This window comes from Bos grunniens, chromosome 4, assembly GCF_055505025.1.
Source record: "Bos grunniens cultivar Pamir isolate PY7600 chromosome 4, Bosgru_T2T1.0, whole genome shotgun sequence".
NCBI classification, from domain to species: domain Eukaryota; kingdom Metazoa; phylum Chordata; class Mammalia; order Artiodactyla; family Bovidae; genus Bos; species Bos grunniens.
This window is the reverse complement of record NC_141168.1, coordinates 90,799,532-90,818,160: the sequence shown is the minus strand read 5'-3', so window position 1 is coordinate 90,818,160 and position 18,629 is coordinate 90,799,532. Positions and strand designations below refer to the sequence as shown.

General features: G+C 43.7%; 2 protein-coding genes across 3 annotated transcripts; both read right to left on the bottom strand.

Annotated features, from left to right (window-relative positions):
• Positions 1–9,422, bottom strand: LOC147374518 (uncharacterized). Its single transcript, XM_086398070.1, has 5 exons — positions 9,409–9,422; positions 7,663–7,719; positions 6,384–6,436; positions 3,764–5,579; positions 1–1,230 (listed from the first exon to the last, which is right to left on the bottom strand). Exons 1-4 carry the CDS (start codon positions 9,420–9,422, stop codon positions 4,924–4,926), a joined length of 780 nt encoding a protein of 259 aa, XP_086254196.1. The 3' UTR covers positions 1–1,230; positions 3,764–4,923.
• Positions 8,143–17,591, bottom strand: SP8 (Sp8 transcription factor). 2 transcript variants are annotated; one of them, XM_086397435.1, is made up of 2 exons: positions 13,449–17,591; positions 8,143–12,450 (listed from the first exon to the last, which is right to left on the bottom strand). In XM_086397435.1, the coding sequence occupies exons 1-2, from the start codon at positions 13,467–13,469 to the stop codon at positions 10,954–10,956; spliced, it is 1,518 nt and encodes a 505-aa protein (XP_086253561.1). In that variant the 5' UTR covers positions 13,470–17,591; the 3' UTR covers positions 8,143–10,953. The 2 variants fall into 2 exon arrangements, with proteins under 2 accessions (XP_086253561.1, XP_086253562.1); XM_086397436.1 differs by lacking the exon at positions 13,449–17,591 and adding an exon at positions 12,604–13,420.
• Positions 17,592–18,629: the final 1,038 nt, after the last annotated feature.

Here is an 18,629-nt window from a genome sequence, read left to right as displayed (position 1 = left end):
GAAAACCAATTTTATATTTATATTTTCATCCTACACGTAACAAGTAAATTTTAACTTTATTATGTCATGTACTTCCATTTTAAATAGTACGGAATGCTATCTTTAGCATTTTCATGAACAAGCAGAAGTTATTTTATATTTATATTGCCTTTTATTTTTAGATTTATCCTTATAAATACATGAATTTCATTTAAAAAAAGGAAAAATAAATAATCAGGACACCCAGTTAAATCTGAATTTTAAAAAAGCAACAAATCATGCTTAGTATAATTATGTCCCAAATATTACATGGGACATACTTACACTAATAAAATTATTTGTTGTTTATCTAAAACACCAGTGTAACTGGATTTCCTGTATTTTATCTAGCAACTCTATATAAAATTAAAATATATATTAAATAAAGAATACTTCCTTTTTATGAAACTGCTTATAATCTCACTTAAATGAGACAAAGATCCAAGCAAATGCATTGCTCCATGGAAACACATTTATCTGTGTTTAAAAAAAGAAGAAAGAAAAATCATTAAGTTTCAAAGCTTTCTATATGCTGACAAACTCAGTTCCTTAGTAAAAGTGTTCCTAAAATTTAACTTGGAAAACAGGAAATAAATAGAATCAGTATATTATTACAAGTAATGAGTAAATAAGTAATTTTAAATTGCAGGACAAAAAATAGTTCTAGGCTACAAGTAGAACATTGCTAACAATAATTGCATTATAATTTTAAGTGAAACCATCAACTGTGAAAATTTAATCTGATGTTTTCATACATGAAATAAAAATGAAAACTGAACTAGATATTTTCATAGATTTTAACTATTAAAGAATTTTTAAAAATCTTTTTATTCTAAGAAACAATATTTTAAAAACACACCCCTGTAGAGTAGCTTTCTACGTAACTTGTTTATTAATGTAGTATATAGCCTCTGCATAGACAAGGGAGAAGGCAATGGCACCCCACTCCAGTGTTCTTGCCTGGAGAATCCCATGGATGGAGGAGCCTGGTGGGCTGTAGTCCATGGGGTCTCTAGGAGTCGGACACGACTGAGCGACTTCCCTTTCACTTTTCACTTTCATTCACTGGAGAAGGAAATGGCAACCCACTCCAGTGTTCTTGCCTGGAGAATCCCAAGGACCGGGGAGCCTGGTAGGCTTCCGTCTCTGGGGTCGCACAGAGTCGGACACGACTGAAGCGACTTACCAGCAGCAGCAGCATAGACAAGTTGACTGTAAGAAGTTGAACAAAAAGAAGTCAGCATTTTCCTAAGCTGCAATCTATCACTGACAGATATGCAGTGCGACATTTGTTGACTTTAATTCTTTATTTAAAAAAATTATATACCAATATTGATTTCCTGGATGTGATAAATACACCATCATAATGTAAGATGTTATTAATAGAGAAAACTACTAGAGCTCACTATACTGTTCTAAAATTATTCCAAAATGAAAAGTTTATTTTTAAAAAAAAATGAAGTAAAAAAATGCCACTGCTTTTGGATTATAAAAATACTAAAAGTCATTCTAAACCTCTTCACAGACATAAATACTATTTCTTTACAATAGGAATCACTATTATATTCCACTTCTGAAACATTTTCTCTGCAAAACAACAGGCAGAATTTTAAGAATGGAACACTTCACAGACTCTGATTTTCTTGGGTATACATAGTAAAACATTCAAGTGAACATGTCACTAAGCAAAGTATGTTCACATTTAATAATTACACCATATACTAAATAAATTATATCATATACTTTCTACAAAGTATATGCAACTAAAGAATATATAATGTTCTATTGCCAAAATATTTTCAAGGCTGTTTTATTGCCTTATATTCCTTACTATTACAACAGTCAATTGTGATAATAAACTAAAGTATGTCACTACTGAGGGCATAGAAAATATGATACATGTATATCATACTCCAACATAACAACTACAGTTTTAAACCAAATAGTTATGTATTGGGAAAAAGAGAAAAACTCAATTTGCCTAACAGTACAAAGGACACTGAATTGTCATCTGCAAGCATCTTACTTTCTTAAAGGTTTAAGAGAAACAGAATTTAATATTAGAAAAATGATTATTTTTCCTTAAACTGAGACTTCATATATTTGTAGTCAAATTCTGTTAAGAGTGTATATATATATATATACACACACACACACACACACATACATACATACATATACACAACTTGATAATATTGATTCACTAAATCAATGTGAATAACTCTTAAATTCACTTCCACTTACTGGTTCCCCTCTCCTTACAAAGGTCATTGTTTGTTTAATTGAAAGGGGAAAGTGCTTATGAAAAAAAAAAAAAAAAAGCCAAAATAAGGGACAGGTATGTAAAAGAGAAACGAAATATTGATCGGTACAGAAGAATGAGCACAAAACTTCCTGAAATGATGGGAAACCTGATGATAGGGTACTTGAATAATTAGGGATATTAAATTGGGTGCAAAATTGGGCAGTACAATCTTTATTTTCAGTTGAAGTAGACAATCACCTGAACTCTGGGGGAGGTGGAGGGCATAACATCTACTTTCTTTCTTTCTTCTGTTTTAGTGCTTAAAACGGAGTGGCTAAAAATCTTAAAACTGGAAGGATCAGTCCCCTTCAAAGATATAAAGATAACCCTAGGTAAATTACTGAGTTTTTTTCTAACATTCACAAGGAGTATAGAGTGAAATGAACGTAATGTAAATCAACTCATTGTTTGGGCACTTTCAAATTAGTTGCCAAGAAAGGAGTGAAAACTTGATAAGCAGGCTCCAGTTTCCATGTGTTAAGAAATCTTAAAACTGTGGGAGCACAATAAATTTAAAAGGAAGAAAAGTAAACAAGGAAAATGCTAAGCAGTGAAACACTGATGTGAACAGGGTATAAAGGATTTTCTTTAAAGAAAAAGCTATAAAGAGTTCCATTGTGCTTTTAAATTACAAATTTGGATTTCTTTGATTTAAGCTGAGTCTGATTTTAAAGTATGTGTCAGAATGTCCTGATCCATTTAAATATTCAAACTGTTGATGCTATTTCTTACCTATCTTGGGGAAAAATTAAATATAAATCAAAATCTTAAGGAAGCCCACATTTTCAAATAGGTAAATAGCTATTTTGAATGAAGCGACAAAGTAGTATGCTTTTTATCCTCCCCCTCTGGCACAGAAAGTGCACTTCTGAACCGCAAACCAGGTATGTTCAGACCACTGACTGCAGCAGTTCCAGGTCTTGAGCCTTTTTCTCAAGAACCAAGCAAAAAACGCACAAATTCACTAAAATAAGTGACAAGAGAAAGCAGGCAAATCCCAGGTGGCTTGTCTGCCTTTTTCCAGGAAAAATGTGGCCTCAGCTTTCATGAATGTATATTTTGTCTTGATAGGAATGCATATTTAATCATCAAAGCAAAAATTTTTACACTCAAACATAAGATCCTTTAGTAGAGATTTTTAAAGTTTTTTTAAGCCACAAATAAAACTTAAATTTAAAAAGTGATGCCAAACTGTTTTGCAGGCACAAGAAAGGTGAGAGCAGGGAAAGATTAGATCATCCAGACGGGGACTTTGAAAGACACTTGTAGTTTACTTGTGAAGCTTCATTTAGCATTGAGGTACAGGGGAAATGCTGTTCCTGGTGACAGCGCAGTGGGAATTCCCACTCCAACAACCCATGAAATGTTACTGCATAATTATTCACCTTCTGAGGCCCATTAGAACTTATCAGCAGAGAAAGAAATTTAATTTAAACTCACCCCTCGGTGGTAAAGAATGACCGAGACACGAGATCAAAGCCGGAAGCTCTGTCCTCCAGTGGTTTGCAACACCTAGGCACAATAGGGTGAGAGAACGCGACATTCCAGCACTTTCCGGCTTTCCGGACCCTGGAGAGAGGGGTGGAGGTGGGGGCTTCCACACCGGCTGGTTTGAGGGAAGGACTCCGGAGGTGGATGTGTCAAATACACCCTTGAATTCCAGAAGGCCAGACTGCTTCTACCCTGAGGCTTCAGGGGCTTTTCGAGAGAGGCCCAAACTGCAGACCAGTTAAGCCATTCCTCTCCCTTCCCTGCTACTGGGATTGCGGGTCAGTGGTGCCGGTGGATTTAACCACAAACTGGACAAGATTGGAGCCATAGCACACGCAGGTGTGCAGCTCTGCGAACTCTTGAATATTGAAGCAGACGCTTAGATTGCAGCACATCACAGGGCACTTTAAAAGCCTGTAGATGGTGCATGCATAACCAAAAATAAACTCCAAATTTAATCCCTGGCATATCTAGAGAGTACAAAGTGGAACTCAGATCCAAACCTACTGAGAGGGGCCTCTGTTCCTCAGTCCGCCCCAGGGAGCACCAGGTACATTCTCAAAGTAAAGATGATCTTTAAAGGAAGTATGGTACTTTTTCTGAAGGACTGACCCGTTCCTCCCTTCAGATGTCACCAAAATACGGGGCCGGGAGAATACTGCTGGCACTCCTCAATTATTCAGCTGCCAGAAGCGTGGACGGGCAAGAAGGGAGAGGAAGAAGCCCAAAAGAGGTTGTTGGGTTTTAGGTACAACGCAGCAAAGACAAGTTCAATCAGCTCAACAGGTACAGTGATTATGTATCTATATATACCTGTCGATAAGATTCTCTTCTAGGTCGTCATTTAAGTGGCTAAACTGTTCTTTTGATTCCTGAAATCAAAAATCACAGTCAATCGGTCCTGATTTTGCTTCCCTTATGCCAATAGTGTGAGAAAAGGTGCACAAATTCCTTCATTTGAGTCCGGCAAACCCTTAATAAAAAGACAAGAGTAGCAGTTTGTTAAACTGCTACAGGGCCAGAAACGGGTAAGAGACAAGCAAAAGTGAACAGAGTACTTTAGCCAGAAAAGAGCACAGTCGATGCTATACCAAAGAAATCCAACAGGTTCAGGAAGAAGGATCTTGGCCCGCCACGCCGCGGTAGGCCCGGGTAGCACCGGCAGGACGCGGCACTTGGCCTGCCATACCGGGATAGGGTGGGATAGAGGCCCGAGGGTCCCGGCGCTCGGATGGCCAAAGGCAGTGGGCGGATGCTGGTGATTTGGCGAGCAAAAGGAGGGAATCCGCCCATCCCAGGCCGGCCGGCTTCTTTTGAGCCGGGAAGTGAGCGCAGGAGAAGTTCACCCGGCGATTCCCGCGATGGGTTCGCGCGGGGCCAGAGAGGCTCCGGGAAGCGCGGGCTGATTGGGCCGGTGTCGGCCGCGGCTGGCGCGCTGCAGGACGCGCACGGGGCACAGGGTGGCGCTCGCTGTCCGTGCAGCGGGAGGAGGCGGCCGCGGTGCCTTTGTGTGCGCGGGCGCCGCTTGCGGCGGCTCGGCTGGCAGCACAAGGGGGAATGCGGGCGGGTACGGTGGTCCGGGATAGACCCGACTGCCGCCCTACCCTTCGCTGCAGCTCTTGGGTGGACAACGCAGCTCGTCCGCTCAAAAGCTTCCGGAGAATCGGAGAGGCTTTTTGAGAGCAGCTGGCAAGTCGAGAAGGGAAAGGAAAGAGGAAGTAGCGTTTAGAGAGGCTGGAAAACTCTCTTGGGCTCAACACATCGCCTTGAATTCACTGAAACAGAATAATGGCAACTTTGGGCAGCCCAAACTCAGCCTCGAGCCCCGCAAGAGAAGCAGCGGGTGTCTCCACCTTCCCTCCCGCGCAAGAAATGGCTTGTCTGAGAAGTAAAGTTAGGGAATGGGCTTAGAAGAAATTCCCCAAATGGACAGGAAAGAACAACAGTGAAAAGCAGCAGTTTTGAGCGGGCGCTTCATTCCCGGTTCTCAGTCATCCTCCAGCTCCCTTCGCTGTCTCTGGAGCTCTAGAAGCCCCGACTGTCGTTAGGAATCGAAGCAAAATGTATTTAAGGCTGCTTCCTCACCGCCAGGAGACTCCGCAGGAAATTAAATTAAATTAACACGCGCCCAGGGACCAAAGAAAACAGATACCAGCCCCAAACCCCCTCCCCCCGCTAAGCAAATCAACACTTCAGCGTACAGGGAATGCGGCGAACCTAGAGATGGCCACTGACGCGCATCCCCTTAAACCTTAGAGGCTGGAGCAAGGAATTATCGGCTTTCCTTTAATCCGGAAGCAGGGAATAAATAGGGCGAAAGCAAATTCTGAATCTTAATTTTTAAACAACAGCAACAATTGTATATCGAGCAAAGTCTTCAAAAGATACCACCCAGAATAACAATCCTAACTTAAAAATGAGTACACTTCACTCCCACTGATCCTTTACTTAACACGATTTTCTTTCAAGACAGTGATAGAATTAATCTGCTTGTCTACTTTTTAAAGAAAAAAAAGGGGGGAACAACATAAAAATCATATTTTTAAAAGAGAGAGGGGCTTGATCATACCTGAGTTTTTCTTAAGGGTGTAGGGAGAATAATAATGCCTGTTTGGACAGAAGCTGTAAAAGTCAGCAGTAAATTTTAAACCCCAGTTTATTCAAAATATCTACCTCAAATTAACCCCTCTTTGAGGCTATTTGAAAAATTGAGCAAAATGTAGAATTTCTCTACCAGTTTAGGCAACCAGAGAAAAATCAAATCTACACTCTCGCTCCCCCCAAAGTTCCTGCCTTAATTTACCAGCCTAAAAGATTAACTGACCTTTGAGCTAATCCTCTAAAATAGAATATTTATTTTTAAAAAATTCCTCCACAGGTCCTCTGTAACATTCCATTCAATAATCTCAACAAAAGATCCATGGGGAGATGAAAATGTAGATGGCAGGATTATCGATTTGTCCACTCAGGAGTCCAGTCTCATCATATGCTTGTCATTAATTTTTAACTTCAGCATTCTGTCCCCAATGGGAGCCCCATTGAGAAGTTATGCCAAGACTGGGGTAAGATGAGAGAGGAAGGAGGACAAACCCATCCAGGAACTTTTTCTAGTATCAGTTAATAAAGACGAGTACCTCATCACATTTGCTTAAATTGTGTTAGCTTAAACAAATTTTTTTCTGATAGTCCATCTCAACAAATCATAGTCATGTTCCTAAGCAAAAGACATCATCCAAAAAGAAATTGAACCAGAACAGGAGAAAGCAGGGTAAGGAAGAAACACTCAAGTTTGGGGACGAAATGAAGCAGGTTAACAGAAAAGCTGGACTCAGCTGCAGCCCTATTCCAGTCTCCTGAGGGTGGACTGATATATGCTGGCCTGACTGTGGGTCAACAACTAGTTTAACTCTACCTTGATCTGCAAGACTGGAAGCTTGTCCCTTGGTTTAAAGTGAGACCAACCCTTTGGCTTCATTTGAGTGAGCCTGCAGGCACTGTTATGGGGTGCGTTAGCATAAATAAAACGGGGAGAAACCAGTTTTTTACTTCATCCTCTATCCTCCAAAAAGATGTGCACTCCCAAAAGGAAATCCTGGCCACCCTGCAGAAATGAATATGTTGGCTATAGCCAACAATACAAAATAAACCAAAGCTAAAATGGGGAGAAGCCCAAGGAAGAAAGTGAAAATTTGAACATCCATACTACAGAAAAATCTGTCCCGTTTACCCACCCCAGAAGCTTCTTCCAGACAATATCTATCCTTATCATCAATCACTTTGTAAATCAAATGTGATCCTGGGTAAAATGCAACTGATATAATGAAGGTACCAAGCAGCTTTTTTCTTACCTGCCACTACATTTAACTCCTTCAGAACCGTTTTCTCTGAATCCCTCAGCACTGCAACTTTCAATAAAAAAGGAACAACACTTAAATTGTGTTCTGCGTGTTATTCCTAGGAAGAAAGTAACAGAAAGAGACTGTTTTACTTTTTAAAACCATTATGTAGAGCTGTAGTATACCAAAGAATTAGAGCTTACTTGCTTGCCTGAAGTCATAGGGGTTGGAGTTCTCAAACGTCAGCACAGACAACAGGATTAAGGCACGCTGTTACTTGGGCACAAACCACATTATTCTAAAATACTTTATCCCTGTTTTTTCCTTATGAATTTACAGTATTTAATTATACTCCGTATTTTCATTTGTTTCTATGGATAGTAATGACTTTATATAAATTTCATTGAAAAATTGTCAGTTCAAGATGCACACCAAGACTGAATTTAGGGTGGGGAAATGCAAACGGAAAGAAAGAAGCTAAACTTAAAAGAATCTGAACACACTAACTTTTTATTCAGTTTGTTTCAAAATAATATTAATCTAATAGTGAAATACTTTGATATAACAGCAATCAACATTTAAAGTATTTTATGTTTCAAAGTATGGCTCAAGGAACACCCATTGCTTAAATGCACTTAGACATAACAAGACAGTATCTTTTTATTGGCATCATTGACACCTATGAACAATAGCCTAGTAGATAGATTAAGGTTTAACCTTCCTTTTCTTTGGTGGCTGTTTAGAGACTTTAAAAGAACAGATAAGTCATTTCAACAGGAATCTACTACTGATATTTACCTCTACATAATCTTTAGCTAAGACATGGAATGCCAAAAACAAGCTTTTGTTAGCTTGACCTCCTCCACCCCCTAACAACAAAAAGTTATTCCCAAACCCATGTTTTTATTTTAGATGTACTGATCTTCTAGTGTAAGGCTTGGCCTTTAAATACCAAATGCAACCAATGGCCAACAACCTGACTCCTTCTGGAGAATGAGAAGAAAGCAGAACGAAGAAATTTCTTTCAATTGTTTGGTGACTTTGTATAAATTTTAAGAGCTCAGTAAATCCTGATGCTTGGAGCTAAAATCTACTGGTAAATAATTACATTTCTTACACACTACAGTCTTTATCTTGGTAAATAGAGAAAACACAGCTTCCCCAAATATATCATTCCATCTAAGTAATAGCTTAAAAACAATTCTTTAAATATTACCTCAAAACAGGGCTATGTTTTGTTTAAATTAGACATTTAACTGAAGATAAAATGCAAATGTCCATAGTTTAAAAAGGAAAAAAAAAATACAAATTAACTAACCTAGTCTTTATCTGAGTTTATTAATACCATTTAAAATATTACAAATAAATCAATTACATTTCATGCATTTAAAATGCAAGTCTAAAATGTTCCAGAGAAAGGCTTTTCATTTCAATGTGAAATATCCAAATTATTTCAACATTACAATGAGCAATTAGTTTGCAGAATCTGCAAACATTTAAATGTAGTGTCAGGAGTGTTTATTATTAACAGTTAACAATATTACCTTCAGGAAATACACAGAGGCCAAAGTTAGTTGAGATTCACTTGGACATTTTATTTAACACATGGGTTTTTGGCAGACCCAGTTATTATGAAATATAAGAGTACTCTCACTTTAACTATGCCTGAACTGCCAGCAAATGCAAGTAAGTACATGCTTCATTAAATTAAGTGTCATCCCACATTTATCAAATATTGTCTTAGTTACAGTTTGATACCTATCTAAATTCATATTCGAGCAAAACTAGGCCCCGAAAGTGCGTTTGTGGCTCTGCACCTCCAGAAGTGAGTTCAAAAAATCTGCAGCTCATCAGAACTGCAAGAATAACTCTTAATATTTTCTTGTGACCAAAAAAAAAAAAAAATCAAGTTTACTTCAATATATTTTCAAATATTTACTGGAAGTAATGTACAAGAAAAATAATATACAAAATCGTCTCCTGGACAACTGCACCTCGCACCCATACACTGGTGGAGTTATAGTTAATCGATACCTAATCTAGAACTATTCTCCCGTTGTACAAACCATTAGGTTCAGATAAATCTTACAATTTTTTTCTGTTTTTCCCTTTTGGCACTTAAACTACAGCCTGGTCCGAAATAAACAATAGCTTCTTTACTTGTTTATAAGTTTAAATCACACACAAAAAAGTTAAACCCTAAGAATCTTCAACGAATTGCAAGAATTTACAGAAATGGGTACTATACAAATTGACTGCTGGACTAGCAAAAAAAAAAAAGAGAGAGAGATTATGCTCGGGAGTGGTGAAAACGAGGTAGCAAAGGACAAACACAGAGATAGTTAATCTGGTCTCACCGGAAAAGGGTATTTTTGCATAAGAAAAAGACACCTACCCTCACCCCCACCCCCAACCCCATAAGTTAAGTTAATGCGATCAAAATAACTTTGGGATCAATATTAGCACAATTTTGAGAGAAAGACTTGCTTACTGATAGAGGAAAAACTACCTACAAGGGAAACCAAATAGAAGGATGCTGTTGTGTTTTCTTTAGATTTTCCGTTTAAAAAAGTTATAAAGATTAAAGAAGGCTGTTGCATCGATTCACCAAAACTGCCCTTAGCTAAAACTTGCATCGGTTCCACCCCAGGGAACAAAGGGAAAGAGTCAGGGCTGGCGTTGGAGAGCTGAACTAGACAAACTCCGGGTCTCCGTGTCCAAGATGGGCACCCGACAGCTCTGCGAAGGGCAGGCCGCGACGCCCGGCTGCAGGGCAGGGCGCTCAGCAACTCAGACGCCCGAAAACGCGGTTCTGGTACTGGTACCTAGCCAGTCGGCGGCTGGCCTGCCCCGGAGGCCCTGGGTGGCGCTCAAACTTGCTCAGCCTAGTGGTTAACCGCGCGTTCGGAGGCCCGGGGTCCCAGGCACTGGATCGGTCCAGCCTTACCTCCAGCGGCCACTTCCCTCTAAAAGATGTGCCCGTCCCAACTGGGGATGGTGAAGGGAGAACAAGGAGAGGACAAGAATTAAAGGCCTGCCGAGGGGCCGGCTGGGGCTGTTTTGGGCCCCAACGGTGTAATCCGGTAGAGAGACAGCTAGGGCCCAGGAGAGCAACGCGTGTTACTTACATGTCCACATTCCCTTTACAAAGTTGTCACAGAGAGAGTTAAAAGAGAGAAGGGCAGAGACAGAAAGACATAGTGAGCAGGGTGGAAAGAGACTAAAGCCAAAGCCAGGACCCACGAAGCCCAAACGGACCAAGGTGGGAGGAGGAAGGGGAGAGGGGCAGGGGCGGGGTGCACGTCACTCCAGGCCGTTTCGGTGCCCGGGCTCGGGGGGCGGCAGCAGCTCCGGGGAGTGGCAAGGCGGGCTGCCTGCGGCGCTGTGCTCGCTGTCGGTGTCGCTGCCCTTCTTGCCGCCGCTTCCGGACCCCGCCGAGCCGCCGCCGCCGCCGCCGCTGTGCGTCTTCACGTGCTTGCTGAGGTGGTCGCTGCGCATGAAGCGCTTGTTGCACACGGGGCAGGCGAAGCGCTTCTCGCCGGTGTGGGTCCGAAGGTGCCGCTGAAGCTCATCGGAGCGCGTGAAACGCTTGCCGCAGAAGAGCCAGTTGCACACGAAGGGCCGCTCGCCCGTGTGCCAGCGCAGGTGCGCTTTGAGGTGCGACGTCTTGCCGTACACCTTGCCGCAACCCGGGATATGGCAGCTGTGCAGGCCCTTGCGCCGCAGGCTCGCCCCGGCCGGGCCCAGACGCTCCGCCTCTTGGCAGTTGGGGCAGTCGCAGGTGGCGCGGCCGGAGTAGCGGCGGGCTGAAGAGCGCGGGGAGCCCCCCAGAGGCGCCGACGGCCCCGCGCTCAGCATGGAGCCCCCAGCGCCGGCCAGCGGCGACGGGGCCGAGTCCGGGTAGGTGCCGGGCAGCACTGGCTTGAAGCCGTCCATGAGGTGTTGCCCCGCGGGGCTGAGCAGGTGCGAAGAGGCACCGCTGCTGAAGGCTGAGTGGCTCAGGCCTGAGTAATCCGAGTTGTAGCCTCCGAGGGGCGAGTGCAGCGAGGTTTGGAGCCCCCCGGCGGCGGGGTGCAGGGAGCCGGGCAGCGCCGCCGCGCCATTCGGGTTCTGCACGTCGATCCAGCCCGCGCCCACGTCCCACCAGCTGGAGGCGCCTGCCGACCCCACTTCGCCGGCGGCGCCCAGGCCGGGATGCGAGGGCTTGAACCACGACTCGTAAGGGTGCGCCATGCCTACGCGCGGGTAGATGCCCTGCAGCCCGTCCACAGAGGTGTGCACCTTAGAGATGAACACGGGCTGGTGGGAGCCGTCCTGCGAGTGTGCCGAGGAGCCGCCGCCGCCACCTCCGCCGCCGCTGCCCCCCGACACGCCAGGGGCCTGGAACACCGAGTAGTCGTTTGCGAAGGGAGAGCTCGAGGCGGCGGCGGCCGCGGCGGCGGCGGCGGCGGCGGCGCTACTGGAGGTTAGGGAGAAAGCGCTAGAGCCGGGTGAGCCGCCACAGCTAAAAGAGTCGGACACCAGAGCCGCCGCCGCCGCCGCCGCCGCCGCTGCCGCCGCCGCGGCCGAGGACGAGCCGCCGTTTCTGGAGGGCCCTGACACGCCGAAGCTTGAGAGACTGGAGCCCACTACGTTGCAGCTGCCTGAGGAAGAGGACGAGGACCGTTTCCAGGGGTGGAAGCCTTTGCCGAAGGAAGATGAGCTGTCCGAGAGGGAGGAGGGAGACGGGCTGGGGCTGCCGATCTTATTACAGGTAGCAGCAAGCATGGCCAAAGGAGTCGATCCCAACCTCGGTTCTTCCTGAGAGAAGGAGAGGAGAAGGGGTGGGGGAGGGGAGGTGGGCAAAGGTCCGGTGGGGGAGGGAGGAAGGAAATGTGCATCAGTCCTCCAGTAGCCTCCAAAACGCCCCCAGTGCACCCCATTTCTCGCTGCGGCACGGCGCCACCAACTCACCTGGCTCCCCCAACAGCCCCGGCGCCCGGCTGCTTCCTACTCTACGGGAGGGGACAAGTTTGGCTGCCGGCGTCTGATTCGGGAGTAAAGCGCCACGCTAAAGAAGAGTTTGACAAGTATTCTCACCTAAAACAACACTCTTATGCACACAAGGCCCCAGGCACTTCGAAACAAACAAGCAAGCAGAAAGTCCAGATTAGGGAGGAAGGAAGATTCCTTTGCGGAGAAGCCTGGGGAAAAACCATTGGATTGGTTTTAAGAGCTACTCCTGAAATCCACAGAAGAGCTTTGAAAATCCTGTTGCAGTTCCCAGAAACCCATCCTGGGTTGTTTCTCCCAGGCCAAAAGACGTCAAACTGTAGGGCTCGATCGCTCTTCCTGATTTTCTTAAAAAAAAAAAAAAAAAGTCTACAATACTAAAAAAGAGAAAATGAGAGAGAGAGACGGGTTCAACGTACCTGCAAGACAAGGCGGGCTGAGGAATTTTTTAAGGGGAAGAGAGAAAAACCTGCAATTTGCCCAGGAGGAAAAACTTGCTCTCTTTACCCCCTAAATCGTCTCACGTAAAATAGGCTGGACGCACGTCTCCGGGGCGGGGAGCGGCCGGGCGCTGCGAGGTGGCTTGTCTAAATGCCCTCCGAACCTTTTCCTGCGCTGAAAAAAGTGACTCTGCCCCCCCCTCCCCCTCTTTCTTTTCTCTAAACTCACTTGTATTTAAAGGGGGGAGGAAAAAAGCTCTCAATAGAGACCGATAGCCCGTGGCCTGGCCGGGGCGACTTTAACCCCCTCCGATCGGCAATAAAAGAAAACTAATTAAACCAGCAAGAGAAAATCCTGAGACTCACCCCTAGAAGTGAAGTTGCCATCACACAAAAGTGCCCTCCTCCTCTCAGAGGATCTTTTTTATATTGATAAATCAGAGGCAGTGTTTTTTTTAGAGGTGTGCAATACAATGATCAGTTCCGCCCATTCCACCACAATTGTAGCTCCCTCTCCGGCTTTGAAGTGCCGCGGAGGCGCGGCCAGCCAATCTGCGGCCTCGCCGGGCCGCGCCGCGCGCGCGCCGTGAGGTCATCGGCGCCGCCGCCGGCCGCCGTGGGGGGGCTGCGGGGAGCGGTAGCGGGAGGGGCGCGCGTGACTGCGTGTGTGTTACAAAGCGGTTTTGTGTGTGTGTATGTAACTATGTGCGAGTGCAACCAAGCTGAGGAGAACACAGTGCAGCCGGGGGAGGGGGTGGGGGGATGCGGAGAGGTTGGGGACTAGAGTCTGGCAGTGTAACAGTGACGGGGGGAGGGGAGGGACAGTGCAGAGAGGGAGAGGGGGTTGTGAGTGACAATTTAACTGTATGTGTGACTAAGGGGAGCAGACCAGTAAATTGTTGAGGGGAAGGGTGAGTGTAGTGTGACTGAGTGATAAACCTGGGGAGGGAAGAGGGACAGTGCAGTATAGAGTGTGTGTTGTGGGGCGGGGGGCGGGGAGTGTGATAGGTGGTGTCTGAGTGTGTTTGGAGAAGAGAAAGAGTGAATATGTGGGTTTGTGTGTGTGAAAAAGGAGGGAGAGTGGATGAGTGTGTGTTCGCTTCACATGGGAGAGGCAAGGGCAGTGTGTCACAAACGTGGGGAGGGGGTCGTGTGTGCTCGTGTGTGTGTCTGCAACGAAACTGTGATGGAGAATAGGACCGGTGCAGTAAAGTGTACATACGTAAAAGAGAGACATGGCGATTTGAAGAGTGAAACTGACTGCGAAGTTGAGTGAGGTTGAATAAATATTCACAAATGCTATCACTGTCGCCAACTTCCTCAGGTTTTCTTGTAGCTCAAATCTTGATTGGTTTTCTTCCCCTTAATTTTTCGGATACTGTCACTAAATTTTAAAACAGAATCATATTAATACCATCCTCTCCTTTCCTGGCTTTACAGCGGAAGGGTAGAAATTTAGGGAGGCTGACGGGTATTTTTAGAGCGTTCTGGAGGGTGTGCGCCTGCGTCAAAGAGCTGTTACTTTGATGCGGTAGCTTTTTTTTTTTTTTTTTCTTCTGAGGTGGGATTCGGCTTTGGAAGTGCAAGTCTCACTGTAGGGGAGACCGTGTGTTTGTCCCGTGGCGATGAGTAAATTTCAATACAAAAGGATTAGATTAAAAAAAAGGGGTAAGAGTATTTTTTTTTTTCCTGAGGGGTGAGAAATTGAGCATTTTATAGAATGTAGGAGTTTTCATAGGATATCCCAGCGCCTCTTTCTGAGGGAAAAAAAAAAATCGGGATTTTGATTGAAATCTGGGGGTTTTATTTATCTGAGAAGAGAAACAAGCTTTTAACAAATCTTGGACCACGTGTATTGGAAGCTTCTGTGTCTAGTGGGGTTTAGGCCAGATATCTGTTAAGTGTATGCATGTGAACAGTTCAAATTTGGTGGATTTTAGAACTTGCTTGCCATTTGTGTTATTAGTTGCCTACAGAAATGTAATTACAATTTCACTGCCACCACAAGGAAACATCTTAAACTACAGAAAGCACCACACCAGTGTAACAAAAAGTCCACAGCCTTTGGAGCCCTGTTGAATATCCATATGTTTTTAAAAAGTAATTCACATATTTAAGCAGTTACAAATGCTCCCAGAAATCTAATTTTAAGTCAGAATTGATTTAAAAAAATGTTACTAGCTGAGAGAGGTGTTTTGTTTTGACAGAGGAAACCTTTTCATTTTATTGTTGTTTTGAACCTTCCTCAAGTACATCACAGCTTCTGGGGATGTAAAAAAAAAAAAAATCCTCCGGGGGTTTACTGAAGTCCAAAGTCAGGTTGTAGGATTGTGTAAGTTTCATTGAACAGAGTTGAGGCTGATGTTTGTGGTGTGAGAGTGTTTCTGACCCCTTTATAACAGTGTTGAGATATTGACTGTACATCATATCTATTGATTAAGGGGATAAGGTACATTCTCATACTTTGAAGTAAGTGTGAAGTAAATTAATGAACTGCTTTCTTTCTCTGAAGGCTGACGCTTACCATAAATGTCGTGTTTCTCCCTGCAAGCCACTCTGAATGATTTTAGCGTGTTGAGAAGGCGTGACAGGCCAGCCCAGAAGGAGGAAGGGGTGGGGGAAAGGAGGGAACTCCGTTTAACAAATAAAAGAGAATTAACTTCATTGCTTTGGTCTCCTTCTATAATGATATTCATTTTAAAGACCTAATATACAGTTGTTCAAATTTGGGATTTAATTCTAATCAATACCGTCACCCTCAAAGGTGGAGAAAGAAAGCTTTAGGGAAGACTCCCTTCTATGAATAGTTATTTATTTTACCTTTTTATCCTCCTATCTCTAGTAGGAAGTGAGGCAGGACTTTTGAAAAGTTAAAAGCTGATTCTGAGAGTAAACAAACATTAACCATTGTTTCCTCAAAAAATGCAGGAATTAGAAAAACACACATCATGTGATTACAAATTTGAGTATCTACTTCTAAGATTGTATTTATATAAATTCACTTAAGGATCATGTAATTCTGCCTAGGACAATGGGTCACAATGTTGTTGTAGATATAATGAGTATACTGGATTCTTCAGTTTGCATGAGGTTGACTTGCAGATTTTCACAAAGGTTTGTATGTGCATCTTCATTATGAAAAAATATGTTTTCATATATATATAGTCCATTTACTCCCACTTTAAAATCAGGTGTTTATTTTATACTAGTATTGTCAAAGTTTCTTTTTCACCCTACCCCTCACCCCAAAATAAGTGGTTAGTGTTTGTCCTAAGGCATAAGACAGAAGAATTAAAAAGGAAAGGCAAGAGAATTATATAATTGACCAACAATTGAAACAACAATAATCTTGAAACAGTGACTAGCAACCAACCAGACCAACAATGAAACTGGTCTTAATGGCAGCTCTTTCTCCACTTTGCAGAAGTGACTGTATTATTTTTGAATCCCCCCACAGGAGGGAACATCTGTAATCCATTGTAGATACAGTCTGCCGGGGAAAGCATGTCATAGCACATCCAGTTCAGTTTACCTTTTGTGATATTGATGACTGCTCTTGAGTATTAAACTGCAATAATATGGAGGTTTGGAAGGGGAAGAGGAAGAAAGATAGGAAGTGCAGGCTTTCTAACATCAATTAAAAGTTTCCCCCACCTCATAAGAAGTTTAAGTGCTGCCTGGGAGAGGAGTAGATGGATATTCTGCTGTTTCTTGCAAACCTGTGAGATCCACTTTCAATAAAGCTAAAATCTATTAGCATTCTGTATGCATCTGCAGCATAAATTTCATTTGAATTTCAAATTTAATAAACCAGGAGGTTTTTAATCATCCCTGGTTTTATTTGTTTGATATTAACATGCTTATTGACCGGGTCTGGTGACCAGTTTGATCATTACAGGACAGCAAAAAGTTAATTAAAACGACCACAGCCCCTTAATCATATCATCTGTCTCATCCATGTCGCTCTCTTTATTACCGGTGATGATGGATAGTCTCCCAGATTAATTTCTCTGTTTCTTCGATTTGGACAACAGCTTTTGGGACCTAATTTACATCCTGGGAACAACTTGCTCAAGTATATCTAACACCTTGCAGCTACAATATACATCAACATCTCTTTAGATAGAGTGGAAAAGGGGAGCTTTTTTGCTGGCTGGTTTGAAGACTAATCAATGCTGTGATTTGGAGTTCTCAGGTTTTCACAACCAAAGAAATAGAAGGTCCTAAAAGCAAATTAGAGGCCTCGGTCCATGATTTTTCTTTTCGTGGAGTGGGAAGTGAAATATGCCTCTGCTGTTTGGTTAAACAGATTAAAATGTGTAGATAGAAGGACAAGTAAATAAAGCCATTTGTAACCATTGAGTACGCATTGGGGATTTATAGTCGAAAACATCAAAGTTACCCAGGCTTTCAAGTGTCCAGCAACAGATCTACACCAAATAAGGTTTTGAACGTGTCAAGTGTGGTCTGGTAAATACACAGAGCTGAAAAAGCCTAATAAGAAAAAAAAAAAAAAAAAAACCCGCACATGAACTATATAGGCGAGTACCTCTGCTGGATACGTTTAAACAGGGCTCTTGGCTTCTCGGTTTCCTGAGCGTTGGCGGAACGCGCAAGCTCTGGAAGCTGATGTGGCCGGTGCCCGCTGAAGACCCAGGTGACCTGGTGGGCGCCCCTCCTCAAAGAGGGAGACAGCTCCCAATCTGTGGCCACTGTGCAGGGACCTCGCGCGCGGACTCCTTGGCTACTAAATAAAGCGTGAAGAAGGGTGGAGAGCGAGCCGAGCGCAGCCATCGGCTGCAAGGAGAAGCAGTCTGGCCCAGGTTGGGGGTATCTCCTCGCCCGGAGCTCTTTGATCAAAGTTTCTTTCCTGTTGAAAAGAAAACCTGGCCAGGCTTTCTGGATTCCCGAGGGGATCCTTTTGCTTTCGGGCGGCTTTACTAGGAAGTTGCCTAACATTTCCTGGGAAGGGAGGTAATAAAAGCCCCTCGCTGGTGGCAGATTGTTGAGCCGTAGGTGGGAAGGGATCAGTCAGCCAGAGTCCAGAAAGGGCTGTATTTTCCTGATTGGAAAATGGGAACTTCCATACTGAACAATAGCCCCTATTAGTGAGGTTATTCGGTTTCAAACTATCCGGCCACATTTACAGCCGAGTCCTTACTTTCCTGGTTCTGCTTAATTGGATGCATTTGTTGACCACAGCGAAGCAGTGGTGACTCTTGATCTACGTGCAAGGATCTCCTGCAAAGCATTGCCTTGGCGACTCTTTTAAATAAATAGGGTCGCTTGAGAAAGCATATTGTTTCTTAATTGACTAGATTCCCCCCACCCCCACTCCGTATCACGCTGCTTAATATTTCTTCTTTCTCTCTACCACTTAGAAACACTCAAAAGTTAGGGACATTTTAATTAAAAGGGACTCATCTAACTTAGGATATTACGATGCTTTGATTCCTTTTAGCTAGGGCAGTCAAATTGCAGATATTCAGAAAGACAAGGAAGACTTTAATGTAGCAAACATATGAATGTGTTGGCAAATTCATAGAT

What these genes read in the sequence shown, in the direction of transcription:
- LOC147374518 (XM_086398070.1), bottom strand. An exon ending in GGAGTTAAATGTAGTGGCAG is followed by an intron (nt 6,437 to 7,662) that starts GTAAGAAAAAAG and finishes TGACTTTTACAG; the next exon opens with CTTCTGTCCAAACAGGCATT. An exon ending in CACCCTTAAGAAAAACTCAG is followed by an intron (nt 5,580 to 6,383) that starts GTATGATCAAGC and finishes AGTGAATTCAAG; the next exon opens with GCGATGTGTTGAGCCCAAGA.
- SP8 (XM_086397435.1), bottom strand. Translation starts at nt 13,469, where the DNA reads ATGGCAACTTCACTTCTAGGG. An exon ending in TGGCAACTTCACTTCTAGGG is followed by an intron (nt 12,451 to 13,448) that starts GTGAGTCTCAGG and finishes TCCTTCTCTCAG; the next exon opens with GAAGAACCGAGGTTGGGATC.